The sequence below is a fragment of the Gobio gobio genome (assembly GCF_949357685.1).
Source record: "Gobio gobio genome assembly, chromosome: 21".
NCBI lineage: Eukaryota > Metazoa > Chordata > Actinopteri > Cypriniformes > Gobionidae > Gobio > Gobio gobio.
Genome location: NC_137117.1, coordinates 39932035 through 39954059, shown reverse-complemented (window position 1 = coordinate 39954059; position 22025 = coordinate 39932035). Strand labels below are relative to the sequence as shown.

General features: G+C 37.6%; 1 protein-coding gene across 1 annotated transcript; it reads left to right on the top strand.

Annotated features, from left to right (window-relative positions):
- The first annotated feature begins 1013 nt into the window (after positions 1-1013).
- On the top strand, positions 1014-19332 carry toporsb (topoisomerase I binding, arginine/serine-rich b). Its single transcript, XM_079802104.1, has 3 exons — positions 1014-1235; positions 7343-8311; positions 16691-19332. The coding sequence occupies exons 2-3, from the start codon at positions 7343-7345 to the stop codon at positions 18401-18403; spliced, it is 2682 nt and encodes an 893-aa protein (XP_079658230.1). The 5' UTR covers positions 1014-1235; the 3' UTR covers positions 18404-19332.
- The last annotated feature ends 2693 nt before the right edge of the window (positions 19333-22025 follow it).

Here is a 22025-nt window from a genome sequence, read left to right as displayed (position 1 = left end):
CCACTGCCGGTTCACCCGGGACATTCTTTCTTCTCTTGTAGTTTTCATAAGGTCCTTCTACAAATGCAGCAAAACACTATACAATGAGAATTATATTCAAACTGCAGGGGGAAAAAACTCATAAAACTTATTCAACTCATAAATGTGACTTAGTATGTCATAATTTCGACTTTTCATCTCATAAATGTGACTTAGTATATCATAATTTCAACCTTTTTAGGTATAATTATGATTTTCATATCATAACTATAACTTAGTATGTCATAATTTCGACTTTTTAGGACTTAGTATGTCATAATTTCAACCTTTTTAGGTATAATTGATTTTTATATCATAATTTTAACTTAGTATGTCATAATTTCGACTTTTCATCTCATAAATGTGACTTAGTATATCATAATTTCAACCTTTTTAGGTATAATTATGATTTCGATATCATAATTATGACTTGGTATGTCATAATTTTAACCTTTTTAGGTATAATTATGATTTTCATATCATAATTATGACCTATATGTTATAATTTCGACTTTTCATCTCATAAATGTGACTTAGTATATCATAATTTCGACTTTTTAAGGTATAATTAGTATTTTCATATCATAATTATGACTTAGTATGTCATAATTTCAACCTTTTTAGGTATAATTGATTTTTATATCATAATTATGACCTAGTATGTCATAGTTTCGACTTTTCATCTCATAAATGTGACGTAGTATGTCATAATTTCGACGTTTAAGCCAAAATTGATTTACAAAAGCATGTTTTTTCCATAGACTGTAAAAAAATGTTTATTGTGTGGCGAATTTCTGCATTTACTATTCAAGAACAATATATACGAGACTATCTATTTATTGTCTGTATATTTTAATTAATAAATATAGTTTATATTTGTTTGAAAGAGCGAGAGAGATAGAGAGAGAGCGAGCGAGCGTGCGCGTGCGTGCGTGCGGTCGGTCACGTGCTGCGCGCCGCCGGTGCAGTACCGCTCCAGTCCGCTGGTGGCGCGCGTGCCCGTGTCGTCTGCCGGATGAGGCGCTCTGCTGTGTGTTCTGTCTCTCCACAGCAGTGCGAAACTCCTTCACTTCCATCGGTTTTTAATGTACATTTCCTTTTATTTCGTGTTTTTATCGCAGCGGATATCACGCTGGTGTGATATAGATGCGTTTATGGCCGTTTATGGGATAATTTACAGTGTTTCTGAGGCTTTGTAATGAGGAGGTGATGATCAGGTAAGAGGCTGTTTCATAAAACTAGCCATTTGTTGTATTTTTGATCAGATTTCGTTCGTTTATCCGTATATTGTCGATAAAGGTGTTGTATAATCGCTGCTTTAGAGGCGAGAGAGATATCCAGTGATCCTCGATGAAAACCGACAGCAATGTAACTGGTTATTTTTTTTTAAATATGTCACATTTTTTATGTAATTTTGGACATAATCGTCGGTGTTTGCTGTCCCCAGGGACACACTTCGTTTACTCAGTTTGAACGATCTTAGTTTAAATGATTATTTTTAATGTATTTTATGTAAATTCGTTACACACTAAATGTCGCATTAACCAAGTATTATGACTCTAGTATGGCGTTAGATGGAGATACCGTAGTGTTATCGTGTATACCGTAGTACTGAATGATAACCGTATTATACTAATGTATTTACATGGTATTTCAAAGTACTTTAAAAGTGCCATGTAATTCCCAAACCTGCTGCTGATAGGGTTATGTTACAAGTAATAATTGCAGAAAAATCCTTATCTTAGGTGTACATGTAACTTAGTTTGTAGGGATTTTGTCAGATACCGATAATTCTTTATATTTGATATAACCGATATATTGGCCGATAAATCTAAATCCATATTTTTATATAATTTTTGCGAGCCTGATTACAAAAACAAGTAATTTTTTTTCTTTTTAAGTCATAATTTCGACTTTTTAAGGTATAATTATGATTTTCATGTCATAATTATGACCCATTATGTCATAATTTCGACTTTTCATCTCATAAATGTGACCTAGTATGTCATAATTTTAACTTTTCATCTCATAAATGTGACTTAGTATGTCATCATTTCGACTTTTCATCTTATAAATGTGACCTAGTATGTCGTAATTTCGACCTTTCATCTCATAAATGTGACTTAGTATGTCATACTTTTCGACTTTTTAAAGTAGAATTGATTTTCATATCATAATTATGACCTAGTATGTCATAATTTCGACTTTTCATCTCATAAATGTGACCTAGTATGTCATAATTTCAATTTTTCATCTCATCATTTTGACTTAGTGTGTCATAATTTCGACTTTTTAAGGTATAATTATGATTTTTCATATCATAATTATGACTTAGTATGTCATAATTTGGACTTTTCATGTGACTTAGTGTGTCATAATTTGGACTTTTTAATGTCAATTATGATTATCATGTCATAATTATAACTTAGTATGTCATAATTTCGACTTTTCATCACATAAATGTGACTTAGTATATCATAATTTTGACTTTTTAAGGTATAATTATGATTTTTATATCCTAATCATGTAATTATAACTTAGTATGTCCTAATAAAATATTTTGGTGTACATGTAGTTTGTAGGGATGCACTGATATGAACATTTTGGCCGATACGATAATTCTTTATATTTGATATAACCGATATATTGGCAGATAAATAGAAATCCGAAAAAACGCAATTTTTGCGAGCCTGATTACAAAAACAAACGACTCATCATTAAAATCCATGACCCAAACACACAATTATAATGTTATACAATTATGCATGATAGACTATGCACAAAACACAAAGCGTTTTTATTTTTTTTATTTTTTTTATTTTATCTTTATCAATATTTGTCTCATTAAATCCCAATGGTGACCGTTCAAAAATGGGGGAAAAGCACTTCTTGTGTTCTTTGGTCTCAAGTTTGCATGCCTGTAACTCCAGAAGTATTAAAGATATCTTAATATCCTTTTAGATTCTTGTTCTTTATAAACTGTTCTTTTAACATCGTGATTTTCAAGGCCTTATATAGTTCAGTCCCAGAGATATTGGGATCTCAAAGCAGCTCCATGTTCAAATTGGACACATTTTCAGTAGGGGTGCACCGATCCGACTTTTTCAGTCCCGATACCGATCCGATACTATTGTTGAATTAATAATAAACTGTATATCTTCCACCTTATACCTTCCTTGAAGAGACTAAAGGCACCAGACTTTACTAACTAAACATAACTAAGACAAAATAACAGATGTATGTAAGGTGTTGAATTCTTATTTATTTAAAAAACAATTGTGCATTCAAATCTAAAATAGAATGTAATCTAACTTCTTTAAATAAATAAAATGTAGCAGTGGAAACAAAAAACAGTGTAGGCCTATTGGTCAAACATACAATAGTAATCTGACAGTTACCAAACATTTTTTACACTACAGATAATTGTTTTGGTATATAATCATATCAATATTAAAAAGTAGCATTACAAATTAACAAATAGTCTAATTTTCTACCATATGCAATTTAATAAAAAATTTCAGCTAGCTAATAACAACTTTGTTCTGGTTTCACCTCACTCCAGATTAAATGATTGTAGGCTAGGCCTATTTATTTTACTACACATTGTCAACAGAAATAAGATGAAATACTGTTGATAATTAAAAATAATTCTTACTACCCACTCTTGCTAAAATGGGTAAGCACACTTGTGTTCTCATTTCAGTTGCGTTCTGAGTAAATTAATAAACTGAGTTCATGAGTTCAGTGTTGGACAGATCAGTTGTTCTGGCCAGTCGTTAAAATGATTCGGTTCAAAGGAGTCATTAGGTCACGAATCGGACATTAGCAGACGCGTTGTGTGCGAATCCCGTCTGTTAGAACATCGCGAAAGATGTCAACACACAGAAAACACTTCATAACTGGATATAATTTGTCTCCCGCTTATTGAAAGTATGCTTTATGTCAGCTGGTCAGAGAAAAGTCAATGTTTTTTGAGCGCAATTCACACCCAGTGATAATTCAAGGACAAAATTGTCCGAATGTGTCACGTGCAACATGGTTTCGGTCTTCCGAGCTTTTGATTTGGATTAATATGTGAAATATGAGAGCGAACACTGATTATTTTGAAGACCCAGAGAGCGCGCGCGGGGGAGGAGCTCTCAGATCGGTCTCTCTGTCACTCAGTCACGAGCGCAGCATCTGTTCTACATCACTCGTAAATCACAATAACTCATCAAATTAGGCTTTGGCCGTCAAAAAAATGTCAATGCAGGAAAGACCCTGACTTTGCAGTAATACCCTCGAAACAGCGACGAACTAGTTGGCGTGGCAAGCGTGAAATATCTCCTCCACACAGCCGACTCTCTGGCTCGCTCCCTTCTAGCATGCGACACACGTGAAGCTGACGAATGACGTAGGTTCTGCTGCGACGGAAAAAAACACCTGGATCGGCTTGTGGATCTGTTCATTTTTCCGATCCCCGATCCAGCTATTTTGTCAGTATCGCGGCCGATATCCGATCCTAATATCGGATCGGTGCACCCCTAATTTTCAGTGAACGAAAAGCACTTGTGTTTCTCTTTGCACACAGCTGATACTTATTGCATTTAAAGGGAAATGTCTGAAGAATAAATAATGTTTCAACTAGAAATGTATATAAAAAAACATAACTCTCTGAGTACCAGAATTCCACAGAAAATGGCCAAGTTGAGGCACATTAACTAGCTCTCAAACATTTATAAGAATCTATATTTTTAGGGATATTTGGAAGAAAGATTTTGTTCGTTTTTAGTTAAAATACCATATTGACATCCCAATATCTCTGGGATTGAACCATATAGAGTCTTAAAGAACAAGAATCTAAAATGACGTTAAGATCTTTAACACTTTGAATTAAGGACGTAAACTTGGGGAAAATGTTTGTTTTTGGCACTCAGACAGGTCGTGTTCAGTTGTTTTGATAGTTGGAAACAAGATACATTTAGTTTCAGACTTCCTTCTTTTTGGCCGGTCAACCGGTGCATCCCTAGATAAAATGTAGTGCTGGGCATCGATAATTTTTTTTTACTAATTAATCGCACTTTTTTTCTGTAATTAATTGCGATTAATCGCAAGTTTTTAATATTTTACGTTTTTTAATATTTTGATATTGTAATAATTTCAGTTACTCTCCAAATTAATGTATAAACAATTTAAAGACAGCATATTTTAAATATGTGTTGTATTGTCATATTTTTATGAATGAAGGCCAGTATCACTGATACTAAAGTGTCTATGAAACATTAATGACGTTACATTACAGTATAACTGAAAGACACCAATTTCAACATTTATTAGGCTTTAAAAAAAACAACTTTTAATTTAAGTGAACATAAAACAATCTTTACATAAACCCAAAATAATAAATGTTATATTTACCCGTGGCCTTCCCTGTTATACATATAGAGAAATGTAATAGTTATCTTTCTTAACTGCATAAATAATAAATGAAATATAGATGAATCATCATTAAAGCTAAAATTTTCTCTGTTCCCGTTGTTCTTTGATGAACATTAATGACATCATCATCAGTGCTACTGTCACTTTAAGAACAGCCGCGGATCTCACGCGCTGTCCCGCGCATCTCATTTCCTCACAACTCTTTAAGTTCATTTAAGACGTTATTTAACTCATTTAAGATCCTAATATGAGAATACTCAAAATCCTGTTTTATTGTTTGTTCAAGAGCAAAAGAGAACTCGATGTGAGCAGGAAACTGACGCAAGTCTATCTATGTGTCGAGTGTGTGTGTGTGTGTGTCCCTTGATTAGCTGACATGAGATGCATCCACACAGACAGGACACTGACACACACACACACAGACAGGACATTGGCATACAGCGCGTTCTCTTGTGTCTTGTCGCGCTTGGAAGCATTTACATGAATAAGAGCGTGATGATCATGTAACGCTAAGCAAAAATGGATATAAAAACGGACGCTGCGTTATTTGCGTTAAATATTTTTCATGCGTTAAGCTGAAAAAATGAATCGCCCGCGTTAACGCGTTAATTTGCCCAGCCCTAATAAAATGTAGTAATTAAAGGGTTAGTTCACCCAAAAATGAAAATTGTGTCATTAATTACTGACCCTCATGTCGTTCGACACCCGTCAGACCTCCGTTCATCTTCAGAACAGAAATAAAGATATTTTAGTGTAAATCTGATGCTCTGAAAGGCCTCCATTGGCACAATGGCACTTTACACTCTCAAGACCCTTAAAAGGCACTAAAGACGTCGTTACAAAGTCCATCTCACTACAGTGGTTCTACAATAACTTTATGAATCGCCGAGAATAGTTTCTGTGCGCAAAAAAACCCTAAATAACGACTTATATAGTGATGACGATTTCAAAACACGGCCTCATGAAGCTTTGAAGCGTTATGAATCACTGAGTCGATTCAGCGGTTTGAATCGCCAAATTTCAGCAGTTTGACACGCGATCCGAATCATGAATCGACTCACTGATTCATAACACTTCAAAGCTTCATGAGGCCGTGTTTTGAAATCGTCATCACTATGTAAGTCGTTATTTAGGGTTTTTTTGCGCACAGAAACTATTGTCGCCGATTCATAAAGTTATTGTAGAACCACTGTAGTGAGATGGACTTTGTAACGACGTCTTTAGTACCTTTTAAGGGTCTTGAGAGTGTAAAGTGCCATTGAGCCAATGGAGGCCTTTCAGAGCATCAGATTTACACTAAAATATCTTCATTTGTGTTCTGAATATGAACGGAGGTCTGACGGGTGTCGAACGACATGAGGGTCAGTCATTAATGACAGAATTTACATTTTTGGGTGAACTAACCCTTTAATGTCGAGCCCTGAATAATTGTTCCAAAATGTTAAAAAGTAGCAAAAACCGTCTGGTTCCGATTTTTGGCCGGTCAACCGGTGCATCCCTAGATAAAATGTATTATGGGTAATTAACCAATGAGCTGTTGTTGTGTGACTTGTCGAGACTGTTTTCCAAAACGGCTCCTGTCTGTATACACGTAATGTACTGTCTTTATAAAGTATCTTCTTATTAAACTGTTTGTACACTTACAAAGTTCTTCGGTTTGCATGTAGGGTTGTTAGTGTGAGGCTATTTTGAGCCTTGTTAGTGGTATTAACTAGCGATTTAATTTGACTTATTCTATGCCCCATATACTAGCGTTATAAGCTAATCTGTTTTTAGAGATAAAACTCTTTACATTCGATTTTCATGAGAGGGATCTACTCGGTAACCATGTGTTAATTACCCCTAGGTTCATTTTTCACCAGAGTTGTCCTTTAACCAATGAGCTGTTGTGTTGTGTGTGTTGTAGATGATGGCGCCCTCTAAGATGAAGTTGCGTGTGAGGAAGAAAGACACGGTTGGCAAGTCTTCTCAGCGTTTACTGGCCAACGCGTCGCCAGATGCCAAATGCCCCATCTGCCTCGACGGCTTCAATAACGTGGCGTCCCTGGACCGCTGCCTCCACCAGTTCTGCTTCCGCTGCATCCACGAGTGGTCCAAGAACAAAGCCGAGTGTCCGCTGTGCAAGCAGCCGTTCCACTCCATCTTCCACTCCGTCAAAGGGGAAAGCGACTTTAAGGAGTTTGTGCTGCCCCCGGTGGAGAACGGGGCGGTTTTGAATGCGCCGGAGCGCTTGCTCCGCCCCCGAGCTCGAAGAGGGAGAGAGAGGCGGAGCCAACGAGTGCAAGACCCCGCCCCCTCCGCCTCACCTCCAATAGTGGACGACGTCATGTTCGAGGGTCTTTCGGCGTTAACGGAGAACCAAGACGTGGAGCAGATGGTGCTGCGGCTGACGGCGCGCAGGCGAGGGCGCGGTGAGGGGCGGAGCCTGCGGCGCTTGCGGGACCAGGATGTGGTGGCGTTCCGACGCGCGCTTTACCGGACGGGTGTTCGCGTGCGCAGCTCCAGAGATGTCAGCAGGCAGAGGGACATCTCAGCGTCGTTCTTACGGCAGAACCCGGGATGTCTGCGGCGACTCCTGCCCTGGCTGCAGCGCGAGCTCACCGTGCTCTACGGATCGCACGGCTCGCTGGTGAACATCGTGCAGAACATCATCATCTCGCGCATCATGAACTACAACATGGAGGACTCGGCCATCCGGGACGAGCTCCGCCCCTTCCTGCTGGCACGCACTGACCACTTCCTGCACGAGCTGGTGAGCTTCGCCCGCTCCACCCTCAACATGGAGGCGTACGACCAGCAGGCCATTTACGACTGTCCTGCTCCCAGCTATGAGGAGGGAAGCAGCTCCGACCTCTCCGTTATCGCCATCTCTGAGGTGAGACACAAACATCACAGAACTCAGTAATAAAGTGACACAGAATTAACCCTCTGCTGCTCTTCGTTTAGGGGTTGCATTGGTCGTCTTCCCGGTCAAAAGTGACCTAAAATTGTAACTTCCTCCACTTCCAGTAAAACCAATGCAATTTATTTTTCTTCAATAATATTTTTTATTTTTACTTTTGCATTGTGAGATGCTTTGGTGGTATTTTTTAATATTTATGCAATGTTTATGGTCTATTTTTGCCATTTAAATTTTTTTTTTTAAATTTGTAATTTATTATTATTATTTTTTAATTATTGCAGAATTTCAGGTTCAAATAGAGACTAGAGTAGCGCCCTCTTTTGGAATTATTTCAGAAATCATGCAACCATGGGTGTAGGGCTGCAGCTATCGATTCTTTTTGTAATCGATTAATCTAGCACTTAATCAATCGATTAATCGGATACATTTTTTGTGTGTTTTTAAACAACCAAAACAAATAATGCAAAACGAAAATGAAGAATAAAGTAATAAAGTGAAACAGAATTAACCCTCTTCGTTTAGGGCAGGGGTGTCCAAAGTCCGGTCCGCGGGCCAAATGCGGCCCGGGGATGAATTTCAAACGGCCCGCTGCGTGTCTATTAGGGATCGACCGATATGGATTTTTTAGTGCCGAGACCGATTTTTTTTCATCAGCCTTAGCCGATGACCGATACGGGCTGCCGAATTTCTTGAGCCAATATTTGGACCCGATACTGCTTTTGCTCCCTAAATTTACAACATAAAAATGACACAATGATCATAACAATTTAAAATTTACAATTTAAAAAAGGAACATTTATTGAACTAAAATCAAAACAATATTTAACAAATAGTAAAAACAGGTTAGGTAGAACAAGAAAAAAAAAGAGTTAAATAAATTCTGAAAATAAATTAAGCATAAATAAAATATTTACACTATTGCACTAGGGATGAAACGATTACCGGTTTCACGATAAACCACGATAAAATTTAGTGACGGTTAGTAATATCGTATAAAATTTTATTATCATTAAAACCGCGTGTGATTATCACGATTGTGAAAACTCGCGGTAAATCTTGTCCAGTCAGCGTCAGTCTGGCGCACCGCTGTTTTCTGAATGAGAATAAATGGCAGAAGCAGTGACAGCGGCGGGAGATTGTTCAGCCTCTAAAAGGACCAAATCTGAGGCGTGGTCATATTTTGGCTTTTACAAAAGTCCTGAGGGAAACTTAATCTAAGATGGTCACCTTCTGCAGAACATGCCAGAAGAAAGTCACTGTAATGGGGAAAACACTTCAAAACTACGAACGCAAGGCAAGTGGACTCCTACCAAAACTACGTCTGGCAAATTATAATGTGAAGCGAACGAACAAATTCAGTCAAGACTAAAGGTGACATTTAAGGGATAATAATCAGGGCTTGTCATTAACATCCGCCATTTGCGGGTGTAACGTTATTTCGGCTGCACACTAGCCACTCTGGATGTTGAACTTATAATAGTCTTCTCAAAAGCCATCTGTTATAATCACGTTGCGCATTATTACCACTCACACGTGTTTCTATTGAGTTTATGAATGCAATGTCTCATAATCAGAGGCGTTCAGATTAGCCGGAGTTTTGTTCAGAGCGCGCGCCGCGCTCAATCACTGAAATCTGCACTAAAAGCAGAGATAAATGTGCGATGTACGCAAGAGATTCACTCAGCATACATAGGTTGACTGTTTTTGTTCTATTTCAGCAGCGAAAATGGTTTAAAAAAACACAGCAGAACCACAGCGCATCTGATATGACTGGCATAACGCTGGCGAATTTAGGGACCGTCTCTAAAGTTACACACAACATTGAAACGTGTATAACGTTACCAAACTTCACTAGCATTTAAAGAGAATGACAGTCATAAAACTGACTGTAAAGTGTTCATCTAGGTGTCAGGTATGATGCACACATTTTGATATTTAATAAAATAAACTGTCAAATCATATGGAAATATGGATATGCATTATTTCACTTGGATACTGTTTGGGCTCTAACACAAAATATGCTGATTTAAATGCATCATAGCTGAACACGGATGAGAATATTTCTTGAGAATATATTTACAGAGATAATATTAGAGATTATATTTACGACAAATTATTATTATTTATGCGTTACTATTGATGACGGCCATTAAGTAAAGAAATCCCACAGAATCTAGCTTAAAGTGCTTAGAGCTGCTTTAGTTATTTGTTGTTTGTTGAATTTCAAATATAAAACTTGTTGAAATTTTTTAAGTGTGTGCATCGGTTCTTTTTGAACACTTTCATCTCGTTTGAACAAAACCGTGATAATATTGATAACCGTGATAATTTGGGTCACTATAATCGTGATGTTAAATTTCCATACCGTTTCATCCCTATATTGCACACAGTATCAACAAGCAAGCAGCATAATAAAGTGCACACTGACTGTACTATACTTCATTTTAAAACTGTTTACAACCTAGTCATTTAATGGTTAGGTGCACTTCAGGAAAAAATCTCCCAATGCTCCACGTGAAACTTCAGTCTTTCCACCTTTTACCATCGTGTCAATTCTCAGTTGATTTTGATTAATATGCGCGAGGGAGAGCAAGAGATTTTGAAGACGGTGAGAGCTGCCCTGTGGACGCCTGTCTGTAAATAATGCAGGGGAAAAAATATCGGCGAACGCAGCAGCCAAATATCGGCCGATACACGTAAAAATCACAAATATCGGCCCGATATATCGGTCTAACATTAGTGTCTATTAAAATATAATGTGGCCCGTCATGGATAATTTACAAATCGTGTAGTTTCACAATGTCAAGATGTACTAGACTTTAGGCCAGGGAAACAGCGCCAAAAGCGTAACGAAACAGCGCTGCTTGTGCTCTGCGCAACTCGCGAGCTCTGACTCTGAGCAAATGTGTTTACCTGCTGAGTGTCTCGATCACATGACCACTAAACAGCCAATGAGAAGCGTTCGAGTTCGGCGCAGAGGTCTCCGGTACGAGCTGCGAATCTCTCTGTGATTTGATCTAATTTAAATCCAGTTAAACAGCACTGACTTAATACATAACACTAACCTGCAAATCAGCTGAGCCGATTCAGTTCAAATACTTTTCAAACAACAATTTGCCAACATTTATCATGGATTTACTGTGGTAACACTCACTGTAATCGTGGTAATTTGTCAGAAATGTAGGTTAATGTCTAATTTTATTTAATTTGTAATGTAGACATGTATTAAATGAGCAATAAAGGCCAAATTGCAGACTATTTTTGTTATAAACTTGCAGTTTTGTGCATTTGTATTTATATGTTTATAGACTAAATACCTTAAAGCCATTCTATATATATATATATATTTACTAGGGATGCCACAATTCTCAATATAATATTGAACCGTTCGGTACGGCCTTCACGGTTCAATACGCGCCTGTGAATTGCGGTTTTTCGGTTTTGCATTTAATTAAGTATTAATTATTAATTAAGTATTAATTAAGTATTTTTCTACAAATTCTATAATTTGCCTCCATCCCAATACTGAACAACGTGACATACATTCACATCACAGGTTAGTGGTAGAGTTATACTCACAGAACACTAGAGTTATTCACAATCACCAATGTTCATTATTTGCATGCGTTTTAAAGTCTTGCCGGTTCATTCGCGTGCACGGTTTTAACATGCGCTTTTCAGAGCGCGCGCACTAAACGCCTGTCAAACACGTGATTACTGGACTAAGTAGTCGTCTTACTGCGATAATACTTTCAAATACACACAAGTTAACATAAACACAGTCGGTTATGTCTAAAGTGAAAGTAAAATCGGCGTGTGTGTGTATATTAGATGCGTGCAGGTCTTGAAAGAAAATTGACAGCGGCGCAGCCTATAGTGAACACGCGGCCCTTAAAGGGACAGTTCACCTCTAAAATGATGTCATTATTTACTCACTCTAATATTGTTCCAAATCTGTATTAATTTCTAATTTTTGAGTGAACTATCCATTTAATGTTAATACAACAACAAAAGACAAAGAGAAAATCACTCTCTGCTCTTGACTGAAAAAGTTTAACAGTAGCTTTAATAAGAATCAGTGTATATTTTATAGTGAAGTCTATGTAGTGTTTTATTTTTACATTTATTCATTCAATTTCACACTTAAATGCTGCTGTACAGCTCTGAGCTTCCAGTGTAAATCTTTATATATATATAATTTTTTATTATTTTTTATTATACAATACACTAGGAATGTGTACAAGGTTTTTTTTTTAAGTAATAATGTTTTTAGTTTAAGTAAGGTTTTTCAATTATTTTATGTAAACTAAAGAATTAAAGAATGCAATTAAAAAATAGTATTTTTTCTCCTTAACCTCTTGCTGTTCCTGTCGCTTAAGAATAGAATAGCAAAAAACTGATGTGACAAGCCATCAGAACCAAACCGAACCGAAAACCGTGGTTAAAAACCGAGGTATGTATTGAACCGTGGACTAGCTGTATTGTTGCATACCTAGTGTTTACTTTTTGCCTCGTGTGCACTGCAAAAAATGCTGTCATTTTGTATATTTGTCTTGTTTCTGGTCTAAATATATCTAAAAATTCTTAATTCAAGGTGTATTTACGAGATAAGTTAAATGACATTAGATTTTTTTTCTTGTTTTCTGGAAAATAAAATGAAATTAAAGTGACTTTTTGTTTAAAACAAGCAAATATATCTGCCAATGGGGTAAGAAAAAATATGTTTCTGTTTGGAATCTTGTTTCTGTCCCAAACAGAAACAGGATTATTTTTCTAATCCATTGGCAGATAATTTTGTTTGTTTCAACCAAAAACTCAATTCATTTAGACTTTTTCCCCCAGGAATCAAGGAATCAAGAAAAAAATGTAGTAAAAGCATCTTGATTTAAGAATTTTTAGATATTTGGACTGGAAAAAAGACAGAAATACCAAGAAAGAAAAGTATTTTTTACAGTGTGGTTTTACCTAAATAGAGCACAATTAAAAATAGAGCACTTATTAAATTTAAATAAGAATTGAGTTCTAACTCAGTAATAATAAATATATATATAATGTCCACAACATCGAATCTGGCCCCCTTTAAAAAAAGTTTGGACACCCAAAAGTTTGCATTGGTTGTCTTCCCGGTGACCGGACACCTAAAAATTTAACTTCCTCCACTCCAGTAAAACCAATGCAATTTATGTTTCTTCTATAATATTTTTAATTTTGTATTTTGAGATGATTTGGTGGTATTTTTTTATATTTATGCAATAATTATTAGGGCTGGGTAAAAAATATCGATTTCTCGATTTTAATCGATTCTCACTTTTGCAAAACAATATCGATTCTTAAATCCCAAGAATCGATTAGTCATCCTGTTTTCAGTTAATGAATGAAATAAACATTGTAGCGCCTCCCATCCAATAAATCGCAATAATCTTTGTGCTTTATTACTATTGATATGGACAACTTACTGAAATCCGTATCATGTCACATAGAATCGCTCAAGTGTTTCAACCACAGAAAGATGCAAGTAAAACGGCTTGTAAATGTCATGTAACCTCACATTTACCTCAGAAAAACCATATCCAGTGTCCATGAACTCATTAGTCAGCTAGAAAAATTAACTCTAGAGAGGAGCATTTTGCTAATTATATGCACCATTACATAGGATATTCATTGTCCATGTTCTTCAATATTTAATGCATGTATGTATGTATGTATGTATGTATGAATAAATCTGGCAGGTTTTTATGCAGCCACCATTTAAATGTTTATATTTCAAAAATCTAATTGGAGTAGAATTATGATTATGTAATTGTAAAGTTATTATAACTTAATTATGTTTTTTATATATATAATAATATAGTGTCATTTAAGTATTTGTATACAAATCTGTTCATTTGTACCTTCAATATTAGTAGGATAATGTAGTATCAACTGACTCCCATAGTTTACAACATTAGTTCAGAAATTAGTTTTCCTTGAGAAAATTTTCCATGTTTTATACCTGATACATATCCAAAATAATCCATATTGAATTGAAAAGAATCGAATCGAAGCTTTTGAATCGAAATCGAATCGAATTGTGAAATTGGTGTCAATACCCAGCCCTAATAATTAGTCTATTTTTGCCATTAATATTATACAAAATAGTTTTTTTATATATATATTTAAAAAAAAAAAATTAATTATTGCAGTATTTCAGGGTAAAATAGAGACTAGACCTTCAAAATAATTTTTTTGGAATTATTTAAGAAATCCTGCAACCATGTGTGTGACCACTAGAGGTCTCTATGGAGAGGCTTGAGAATTCACTAGTTCTGTTTTTTGATGGATTTGAATATATTAAAAAAATCTCAAAGACAATTTATTATAAAGTTTTAGATATTTTTTTGTTTGTTAGAAATATAGATTTTTTTTTCTGTGAATTTGTGTTTGTCTTTCTGCCCTGGGTAAAGCAAAGAAAACTACACCTTTCCTCACATTTAGAAAAACAAGGCAACATAATTGATAGAAAAACGGGAGTTCGGTTTGACCCTTGAATTTGTTTGTGTAAATATTTAAAAGAAAAGGTGTGTGATATAGTTGTTTGTGCTTCCGGTAAGATGCGCTGCTTGTTCGGTGTGTGACCGCCTTTAGGGTCAGTTTTTAATGGGAAGGATTCAAGTCTCTAGCCATGATGGTTTCTAGGGGTTTTATAAGTTTAGTTCTCAGTGGTTCTCAAGCTGGTACACACAGAGGAAAAGGGTTTCAAAATTGTACCTTTTGGGCTACACCAGTTTGTCACTGGGGCAGTACCCTTACTACGACATAGCTGTACCTTTTTCTTTTTACCACAAAAAGGTTCATAGTAGTACCTTAAGGTATGTATTTGTGCTCTTTACTTGGGAGTAAAAAGGTACAAAGATACCAAAGAGGTACTGCCCCAGTGACAAGCTGTTTTGACATTTTGACACCCCTTTTCTCCGTTTATACCCACATTTTTAAGGTTGTGGTCCAATGTCGACATTATTTTTTTCTACAGACATTCCTCTTTAAATACAGAGGGTGTCCGCTGTAAGCAAAGTGTCCCACATTGGGTAAAATTTTAACAATTTGCAGACATACAAACATGCTTTTTCCCATTTTGAACTGTCACCATTGGCATATAATGCAACAAGAATGGCTAAAGTAAACCGATTTTACAAATAGACCTCTCTGTGTAAAATTAACACGAGGATGACCTCTTTCTAAAGTAATTTTTTCCTTTATTTGGCTCCAAATCTTAGCTGAAAATTGGCATTTTGACCCCCTCTGCATCGCCATAAGTTTGGAAAAAGGCGTCTAGCAAATTTTGTAAATGTTGAGTATATCTATGTCGATCTCTACAAAAGTAATTTGATCGCTTTGTGTAAGGAGCAGAACATAGTTTAACCCTCTATGGTACACAATATGATTTCAATGAGGAAAAATTATTTGTGTTGTTTTTCCTGCTTAAAATAGGACACTATAACAATAGCAATATAATTAATTAATTTATTTATTTATTTTTAAGTTTGTTGCCTCAAGGCAACATTGTACCACAACGGACAAATTTAAACATTTGACATTTTCATGTAGAAAAAATAAATATATTTATTGAAAACATCGATTTCTTTAACCAGACACCTGAACAAACACATTTATCCAGTTTATAATGTATTACACATTTCATATTTAATAAAAAGTAACATTACAAAATCATGCAAAAATGCAAATACATTTTGAGAATTTTAACTCTTTTCCTTACAAATATACTATATTTGTACCCAACCCAGTGTGTCTGGTATGGCCTTATGCGATTCCATTATGGTACAATGTTACCTTGAGGCAACACAGTTTTTTGTTATTTACTCTAAAACATTTGATGATATATAATGTAAAGTTCTTGACAATACTTCTTTACTTACCAGTGAAGGCGACTCATATTTTTTGTGTGATTAACTGGACGGAAATACACTTTTCATTGGAGAAAATATGGAGCCATGTGACCTGTGCACATGTGCTGAAACAGGACACAAAATGGACCCCTGTGGGTCATGTGACCAATTTTTTGCACTTTCATTGATTAGTATTTGAGTTCTTCTTCCCTAAAATAGGTTTGACCAATAAATTGGTGTTTCATTGTATTAAAAATAAACTAAAATAGACTATGTTGCCTGGAGGCAACACCGTACCATAGTGGGTTAAGTTGTTATTCTCTTGAAATCGACCCCTATGAGGTGCTTTGACACTATGTCCAAGCGGATAATGTCGGGAGAACAGCAGGAGGGCATTATGGGGGTTTTACTTCTGTTTACGCAAGTGAATGAGGTTCAGTCTTAATTGTTGCGTTGTCTTTTCTCACAGGATGATGATGATGATAACAACAGCGAGGACAATGTGACAGAGAATCCCTCTGCTGTCCAGGAACACCTTGCATCCATTGCCACTGCAAGTGGAACGGAAAGTTTGCTGAGTCAGTCAGCGTGGGATGACGAGACGCCTGGTCCCTCCTATTCAACACTCTTTCCCTCTTCTAGCCAATCACAGGATGAGGGGGCGGAGCCAAGCTCAAGCACAGCCCCGCCTTTCAGCGGCCCTGACATGACTGCGGCGGGACGGGGTGACGATAACGAAGAGGAAGAGTGCCTGATTGTGGGATATGTGAAGCCGATGGCCGAACGGACCCCAGAGCTTGTTCAGCTCTCCTCTGATTCGTCTGAAGAGGAGCAGGAGGCAGCCGCTGTGGAGACGACGGCCATAGTAACGAAATCAGAAGTCGAGCTCCCTTCGCAGTCCCACATTAGTTCCTCCCCAGGCCCCGCTCCCTCATACAGTCCCAAGCGGACACACTCGGACAGGAGAGAAAGAGAAGCCGAATACTTGTCCTGCCAAGGTCACCCATCCAAAGATGGTTCACAGCAAAATCGAGCTCATGGGAGTCGCAAAGACCGCTTGAAACGGCGTTCGGGCAGCAAAGAGAAAGCCAAGAGCTTAGAGCAATCATGGCACGCCAAGACCCCGGATTGCTCACCAAGCCAAACCAGTCCGCCTCCGAGTTGGGCCGACCAGAGCCCTGTGGTGTCCATTTGGAGCTCTGGGTCACATGGAAGCGACTGTTCTCCCTCGAGAAACAACACAAGCCAAGAGCTGAAACTCTCACAATCTCCTTCCAACTCCAGGAGGAGGAGAACCAAGGACTTGAGAAGCAGGTCTCCCGACTTGGACTCGTTCCTTGGTTCCCATTATCCCAGAGAGTCAAAGCGATGCCGTAAACGGCGTAGGCGAGCGATCAGCAGCAGCAGTGCCGACTCGCACTCCGAAAAGTCCTGCTTGGACAAACCCAGTGGCAAACGCAAGTATAAAACCCGGCACTTGGAGCGGGCGGCCCAGCGGCAGCACGAGGAGGGAACCACAACCAAGGAAAAGCGGCGACGCCGCAGTAGGGAACGATCTCCAAGTGTGGAGATCATCTACGAACGAAGGGCTCCCGAGCCGCATTGGCACTCGCGGAAGAAGAAGAAGCACCGAAAGCGGAAGAGGGAACTACGCTCACCCACGGTGATCACGATCGACAGCGATAGTGACCGCACCATCGACTGTCTGGACCGCGTCATGGATGTCATAGACCAATCCGTTGCAGATGTCGGGATTTCTGGGCGAGATACGATCCAGAACGCAAGTTTTACCTTGGACTCCTCAAATCCTCAATCCGAGTCCTCGAGTCCCGAAGTCCCCACTGAACGCACGCTAAACCTGGACGACTGTGTGGTGGACGTAGTCGACCACAGTAGCTCCGACTGCTCCCGAAATATGGATGCCAGTAACCACGAAGAGTTTGTCCCCGATTCATTCCCAATGACACCGGCCCAACCTTCGGACACAAGGCTCCTTGAAACTATACTGCAAGATCTAGAGGAATTCCTACCAGAGGCGGCGCCCAGTCCTTGCGCAAGTTCTCCCGTCCAACAAAAACGCGCGTCTAGCCCTCAAAAAGACCAATCGGACGTGAGAGTTGCTGCGGAAAACTTGGAGAATAGGAACACTGACGGCGACGTACCACAAGACATTGCTAGCTAGAACTAAAACAAACTTGTATGACGCTTACCTGAACCACTCAGCCAGACTAGAGGTTTTTATAAGCTCGTTTGAAGGGAGCTGTGCCCGGTTGCATAAAGCACCTTAAGTGTAAGTTTGCCTTAAAGGACAACTCTGGTGAAAAATGAACCTAGGGGCAAAATGAACCAAATTGACGCGCATCCTTTTGCGCTTTTCATAGTGGTTGTGTGCTGCCGCGAAATTGAAAAATACTACTGTTATTGTGTCACGAAATGTAGTTTTAAGAGTTGTTCAGTCGAGAATGTAGTTGTTTAAAGGACAACTCTGGTGAAAAATGAACCTAGGGGTAATTAACACATGGTTACCGAGTAGATCGTTCTCATGAAAATCGAATGTAAAGAGTTTTATCTCTAAAAACAGATTAGCTTATAACGCTAGTATATGGGGCATAGAATAAGTCAAATTAAATCGCTAGTTAATACCACTAACAAGGCTCAAAATAGCCTCACACTAACAACCCTACATGCAAACCGAAGAACTGTGTAAGTGTACAAACAGTTTAATAAGAAGATACTTTATAAAGACAGAACATTACGTGTATACAGACAGGAGCCGTTTTGGAAAAAAGTCTCGACAAGTCGAGCCACGAACGCTGTGCTAAGTGATGAACTGTGACTTGGAATCTCATTTGGTCCGTTGTTTCCGGAAGAAAGCACTGAACGCAACAGAGAAAATAAATAAATAAAAATAATTTAAAAAAAAAACTGAACGCAAGAGAGACTAGTGCTTCCAAAGGATACACGCTAAAGAGATGGCGGATTATTCAACTGATTATTTTCCAAGATGGCTCCTGTCTGTATACGCGTAATGTTCTGTGTTTATAAAGTATCTTCTTATTAAACTGTTCGTACACTTACAAAGTTCTCAATGCTTCAGTTTGCATGTAGGGACCCTCATTATGCTACCGTGTTAGTGTGAGGCTATTTTGAGCCTTGTTAGTGGTATTAACTAGTGATTTAATTTGACTTATTCTGTACCCCATATACTACCGTTATAAGCTAATCTGTTTTTAGAGATAAAACTCTTTCCATTCGATTGTCATGAAAACGCATCCCAGAGAACGATCTACTCGGTATTAATTACCCCTAGGTTCATTTTTCACCGGAGTTGTCCTTTCAACCACTACATTCTCGACTGAACAACTATAACACAATAACAGTAGTGTCTTTCAATTTCGCGGCCGCACACAACCACTATGAAAAGCGCAAAAGTATGCGCGTCAATCAAAAGCTTGCTTTGGACGGGCGAATGCATTCAAAGTTCAAGCGTCAAACTAGACGCGAATTTGACGCTCTATTCACGTTTGGTGTTAGTGTTTTGCGTATCTATGGCAACAAGACTTTTATAACGTGAATCCAGGTTCGCTGTCGTGAAACACTTACCTAAGAAAACCGTTTAAGAGATTATGTGCAACACCCTTAAGTTATTCTCTTAGGTAAGCGGAAATCGCCCCTTGAGGGAAAAACTTAAGGTGCTTTAGGCTACCGGGCCCAGATGCTCATTCTTTTGTCATTGTTCATTTTGTTTATAGTTACGGTGATCCTCTTCCTCCAATCCGGTGCTGATTTACTGTGCCACAACCCAACCTCAGTCATGTCTTCCCTCATCCTCCACCCTAACCCTTACATTAGGGTTACTATCTAGACTAGTGGGTCTCAACTTGTTTGCGTCAGGTCCCAGATTTCGCTTCACAAGACCGAATAAGGAACATAAATGGGAAAGTGTATTGGCTACCCTTGCGTTTTCTGCTTCTTAAGATTGAGAACCGGTTGAGAACCATCATTCGTTATTCAGTCCCGCTGAACTTGGAGAATTGTGTCTTTTTTAAACTCAGGGAACAGGCGCCTCGCTTGTGTATGTGGGTCACCCTGGAGATATAATTCACTGATCATGTCTACTGAACACACAACGAGCCTTCTTTTACAATAGCTGTCCATCATGTCAGCCAAACAATCAATAAATGCATTCAATAGATGTACAATCCCAGCGTCTGGATCTGTTTTTTTTTCTTTATGAACTCTCTCGCTTTGACCTGTCAATTCAGGAGACAAACCAATGGGCCGTGTATAAATAAATACCCTTGTATCGGCCCCAAAGTGCGTCGGGAAAATGCCCGTGGTGCCAGATTACCAGCCCTCTACTGTTCTTATTTAGTTGCTAGAACTCTTGTGTTAGCTAACTATACTAACTAAGCTTTTGTTAGCACAACATACTATTTCAATTTAATTTTTTTTTTAAACCTCTTAAACTCGTTAATGTTAATTGTCTGTGGAGGAACTCTGACCACCATTTGAAAGCTTAGAGTCTCTACTTTCTGGCATTTAACCCCCTGGGGCTCTTTGGTCATTTCTGACCTGAATTTTTTTAAATAAAAAATTTAAAAATCGTAGCTTCATCGGAATGGTCCAAAACTTGGTTACTTCATTGGTACTTGGAATATGAACCCCCCAACAAATTGGGGACAGGATTTGAAAAGTCTAAGTGGTCGTAAAAAAAAATAGTCACACTCAGGACCTTCGGGTCAAAAATGACCCCCATAGGAAATGAATGGGAAATTGGCAAAAATATGAAAATGCAGAGTTTTTTTGTGCATACAATCTACAAATCAGCCAGAATGCAGAAAAAATGGACTCAACAGTGAAGGGGTGAATCTCTAAAACATCAAGAGTGCAAAACAGACAAAAAAAACACACACACACAAACACAATTAGCTTTTGGAATGGCAAGCGTTAATTTGTGTGTGTGTGCGTGTGTTTTTGTGTGTATAAGTGTGTGTGTGTGAGTTTTCTTTGTCTGTTTTGCACTTGATGTTTTAGAGATTCATCCCTTCACTGTTGAGTCCTTTTTTTTCTACATCCAGGCTGATTTGTAGATTGTATGCACAAAAAAACTAATTTCCCATTCATTTCCTATGGGGGTCATTTTTGACCCGAAGGTCCTGAGTGTGACTTTTTTTTTTAACGATTTTTTTTGTTGTTGATCGATTAATCTATCAACTAATTTAGCGGTTAATCTATCGCCTGATTTAACGGTTAATCTATCATCTGATTTAACGATTAATCTATCAGCTAATTTATCGATTAATCTATCGTCTGATTTATCGACTAATCTATCACCTAATTATCGATTAATCTATCGCCTATTTAACGGTTAATCTATCGTCTGATTTAACGATTAATCTATTGTCTAATTTATCGGTTAATCTATTGTCTAATTTATCGATTAATCTATCAGCTAATTTATCTTTTAATCTGTCATCTGATTTAACGATTAATCTATCAGCTAATTTATCGATTAATCTATCGTCTGATTTAACGGTTAATCTATCGTCTGATTTAACGGTTAATCTATCAGCTAATTTAACGATTAATCTATCGTCTGATTTAACGATTAATCTATCAGCTAATTTATCGATTAATCTATCGTCTGATTTATCGACTAATCTATCACCTAATTATTGATTAATCTATCACCTATTTAACGGTTAATCTATTGTCTAATTTATCGGTTAATCTATTGTCTAATTTATCGGTTAATCTATTGTCTAATTTATCGATTAATCTATCAGCTAATTTATCTTTTA

Bases quoted from the DNA above. Each gene is read 5' to 3' on its own strand.
- toporsb (XM_079802104.1), top strand. From the start codon at position 7,343: ATGATGGCGCCCTCTAAGATGAAGTTGCGTGTGAGGAAGAAAGACACG. The intron at 8,312-16,690 runs GTGAGACACAAA...CTTTTCTCACAG, and splicing joins CCGTTATCGCCATCTCTGAG to GATGATGATGATGATAACAA.